At 35.4% G+C, this 4266-nt stretch overlaps 1 protein-coding gene across 1 annotated transcript in view; it reads right to left on the bottom strand.

The window, feature by feature from the left end:
* Window positions 1–4266, bottom strand: part of LOC106875803 (phospholipid-transporting ATPase ABCA3) — an 89360-nt gene that overhangs the window by 52959 nt on the left and 32135 nt on the right. Inside the window, exon 4 of the mRNA XM_052968181.1 lies at window positions 1901–2157. Coding sequence (XP_052824141.1) covers window positions 1901–2157 — 257 coding nt within the window. The remainder of the gene's footprint in view (window positions 1–1900; window positions 2158–4266) is intronic.

The raw sequence follows: 4266 nt of genomic DNA, 5'->3' as shown, positions 1-4266 counted from the left end.
AAATGTTATATGGACTGTTAGATATGTAATTCGTCTGACGTTCCGTGTGTCATGTGGTTCGTCTGAGTTCATTGTTTCATTGTTGTTGTCTTGTGGGATTGTCGTAGTAAAATGTCATTGATATATATATGGCGGACATGACTTTTGTTTATTCATAACGAACATTGGGTGAGTGCGTTCTTTGTATGTAATTGAACAATAAATGTAATAATTAAATTGTATAACTCGTTGTGTTATCTCTGCGAGTCACCCGAGGGAAACATAACAGTAAACAAATATACCAGAAGATAAAATTTGTAGTAGCCATAACACTGAAAATGAGGAAACATTAGTTTTTCTCTCTTCACTATTATAGCTTTTTATAAATAAAGTAGTAGGGGTGGGATACACGTGCTGAAGCTCAAGATTAAGTGTTTTTCAGAATTTAGTTTTGTTCAGTGGTGTGCTAAGTAAAAATGTTACTGAAGTTGACTTTGCATTTCATTTCGCAAGGGTTGATAACATAAATAACAGTCAAGTACTGATTGAATCAAGTAAACCCAACCCTTAGAAATTTGTTTCCTTGTATTAATATAAGGAATACATTTGTTATTCATCAAAAATATGAAATCAAAGCCTATTAGTCAATTAATGTTATGACTGTATGGTAAGAAATTTGCTTCTCAACCACATGGTTCAGGGTTCAGTCCCACTGTGTGGCACTTTTGACAAGTGTCTTCTACTATAGCCCCAGCCCAGCCCAACCAAAGCCTTGTGAGTGGATTTAGAAGGTGGAAACTGAAAGAAGCCCATTATATATATATATATATATATATATATATATATATATACATGACAACATATAACTTAATGGTTCAACAAAACAGACTGATAGAATAAGTACTTGGCATACAAAGAATAAGTCCTGGGGCCGATTTGATCAACTAAAGGCAATGCCCCAGCATGGCTACAGTCAAATGACTGAAATAAGTAAAAGAATATAAGAATATATATATATATATATTTATATATATGGGTTGGGTATGTAAACATGAGTGTATGTTACTTTCTCCTTGCCTTGACATTGCATGATAGTTGTAAGCAAGCGTTACTACCATGCAACCATGCATGCAGTGCCCTTTGCTTCGAATCTTCTGTAAAACATGTCTGATTATAGAGAAATATTATCTTGCCTGGGCACGTGAGGGTTGGTTACAGAATGAGTATCCAACCATAGAAAGTTTGCCTCAACAAATTCTGTCTGACCAATGCATGCATGGGGAAGTGGACAGTAAAATGATGATGACGATGTTACAAAGATAAATTTCTACAAATTGTTAGTTTCAACTAAAAAGCTGAAAAGAAAACTAAATATTTATTGTATTTAAGTTTGATTATTTTATTTTACTTTTACTCTTCAGAGTTTACTAAAGAGTAACCTCAGTTAATACAAAGGTAAAAATGTTTTCTTTTCAGAATTTTACATATGTTGCTGCATGCAGTATAAATCATATCATCAGCATAATTACAATGGTTGATACAACAAACAGAGATTTCATTACGACAATAATCAATAGAGATTAATTACAGCTGTACACAGATGGCTTCAGAAACAGCAAAACAAAATATTCAATAAACCAGTTATATCACCATGGTGATTATAACCAATTGCGACATAAGGCCAGCAATCTTGAGGGGAGGGTGAGTTGATTATATTGATCCCAGTACTTGACTAATGTTTATTTCATTCACCCTGAAAGGATGAAAAGCAAATTCAACCTCAGCAACATGTGAACTCAGAATGTATAAAGCTGAAAGAAGTGATGTTGTCCAATGCAGTAAAAACTCTGCCAGCATACTGCCTTCCCCATGGTAATATATATCAAAGTTAGTTATTATCCAAACTTTTGAGTTAACTCACCTTTAGTCTAAGCTCTTTTTCCTGGATAATATCTTTTACTATGTGAATGGCACAAAGCAAAAAGCTAAGGATGAGAATTAAAGGAAATTGGTTCTGTAAAACCAAAACCATAGGATCATTGTTGTATGGTGGAAATGGTTGCCGATTCAGATCCACTGTAGTCCGATTGAAAAAATCTTCACTAGAAGCATTGAGATAAGTTATTATACCTTCAGCAAGTTTATACTGGAGATAAAAGAATCCAGTGTCTTTATAACCTGTAAAAATAATTATTAGAAATAAGTAAAAAAAAAAAAATTCAATAGATTGGAATAATTATAAGAACAATAAATCTCAAAAAGCTTAATAAGTTTTGAGAAGTTACCTTCAGTGCACTATAACATATATCAGAGATGCAAAAAAATTAGCTATTCAAAATAAAGGGGTTACTGCTTTAACAAGTATATACACACCATAACACTTCAAATTACTTCATACGTGGAAACACATAGCTTAGAGGTTTTAGAGTGTTGCACTTATGATTATAAAATTGTGGTTTCAATTCTTGGACCAAACATTATGTTGTGTTCTTGAGCAAAACAGTTCATTTCACATTGCTCCAGTCCACTCATTTGGTAAACGCAGGATCCGAGGAACCAGCCTTATGATTCTGTTGCTCAGGAAAGGTATTTGGTCCTCTTTCTTTTTTTTATGACTTCATGCTAACCAACACAGGAGCCTTTCTTTAACAAGCCAATGAAGGAGTCTCTACTGAGCTTCTACAAAGCCAACAATGGAGCGTCAACATAATCTATGAGTAATTCAACCTGTTAGAAATAGTAACCAACCAAATCTCCCTCACAACCACCTCCACTATTTTAGAAGAGGACACATTGAATGATGTGACCCTGAGTCCATTAGTCCCTGCCAAAAAGACAATAGGGTAATGACAGGAATGCCTTTCATTATAGCTTGATCAGAGTTTAGCTAGGTTAAACAACAGTAAATCAACATCAGAGCCTACTCAAGTGCAACAGCCGTAACAGATTAAGTCAGAAATCAGATTTGATTGAGGTTTATCACTGAATATTAACACTTTTTTATTACTAATAAAAGTTTTATTGTTTACAGATCACTTTTATGTTGTGTTGATGTTGCAATGAATTCTTAACTATTGTCTAACACAAATAAACAAAGTAGAATTCCTTGCAGTAGTATAACTAGGAGAGGGGAGGGAAAGGTGGATGTCTGCTTTATGCAATGCTTTTACGGGGTAGCAGTTTTGGGTCTGCTGTATAATGCTGTATAGGCTTGGAGTCCTGGAGAGGGTGCAGACTCAAGGGCTACCCTGAACAGCACATTGTAGCTATGTCAACACCTTCTGTAAGCTAAGAAACATTTGCTGTAGAGGTATGATTTGTTTCTTTTCAGTATCATGGTGTAGCAGAGTTTCGAACCTTAACTGTTAGATAACTGGTTAGGTATCATGAGTGACCCACCATATTTTCATGTGATAAATTTGTAAGCTGGCCAATCAGTGTGAAGTAGATATGGCTTTCTCAAATGTTCTATAATTTGCCCTGTTTCACCCAATAACAACTGTTTGGTGCTTAATTCATCAGTGGGCCTTAGACATTTGCATAAACAACTTTGGCCACAGGGACATACTACATGATGTCCCATAAATGGCTTTCTACATTCACAGAGCAGTTTTTCACTTCTCCCAGGTACAAATTATTAACATTGTTTATCATAAATAGTAAATATTTCCAGCAGATCATTAGTGGGATAAAATACAATGCTGAAGTCAACTGGTAGGATTTGAACTCAGTCATTAATCATCATCATTATCATTATATAACGTCCACACTCCATGCTGGCATAGGTTAGATGGTTTGACTGGAGCTGATGAGCTGGAGTGTAATGGGTGCTTTTATGTGCCACCGTCATGGGTACCATTTACATCGCACCAGCAACAACCACTTCTACAATTCATGGGTACCATTTACATGGCACCAGTAATGACCACAACTACAATGCAAGGGTGCCATTTACATGGCACCAGCAGTGACCATGACTACAATTCATGAAGAAAATTTTAACTGGGCCCCCACCTGCAAGGTCATGCGCTGTTTATCTTAATATGAGATCACTATGTCATACACATATGGGTGTGATGCATGTGCCTGGTGTACCCTTATCAGACAGGTAGCCATGATGGGTATATTGGGCTTCGTATATTTGTACCCCAGTGTCACTCTGATGGCATGCATTACTCTCTCACCCAATAATAATAATAATAATAATAATAATAATAATAATAATGATGATGATAGTTTCAAATTTCGGCACAAGTTTCATGAGTAGGGATTAGGTGCATGATTATA

This window comes from Octopus bimaculoides, chromosome 5, assembly GCF_001194135.2.
Source record: "Octopus bimaculoides isolate UCB-OBI-ISO-001 chromosome 5, ASM119413v2, whole genome shotgun sequence".
NCBI classification, from domain to species: Eukaryota; Metazoa; Mollusca; class Cephalopoda; order Octopoda; family Octopodidae; genus Octopus; species Octopus bimaculoides.
The sequence above is the reverse complement of the archived record's forward strand: the minus strand, read 5'-3'. Positions and strand labels throughout refer to the sequence as shown.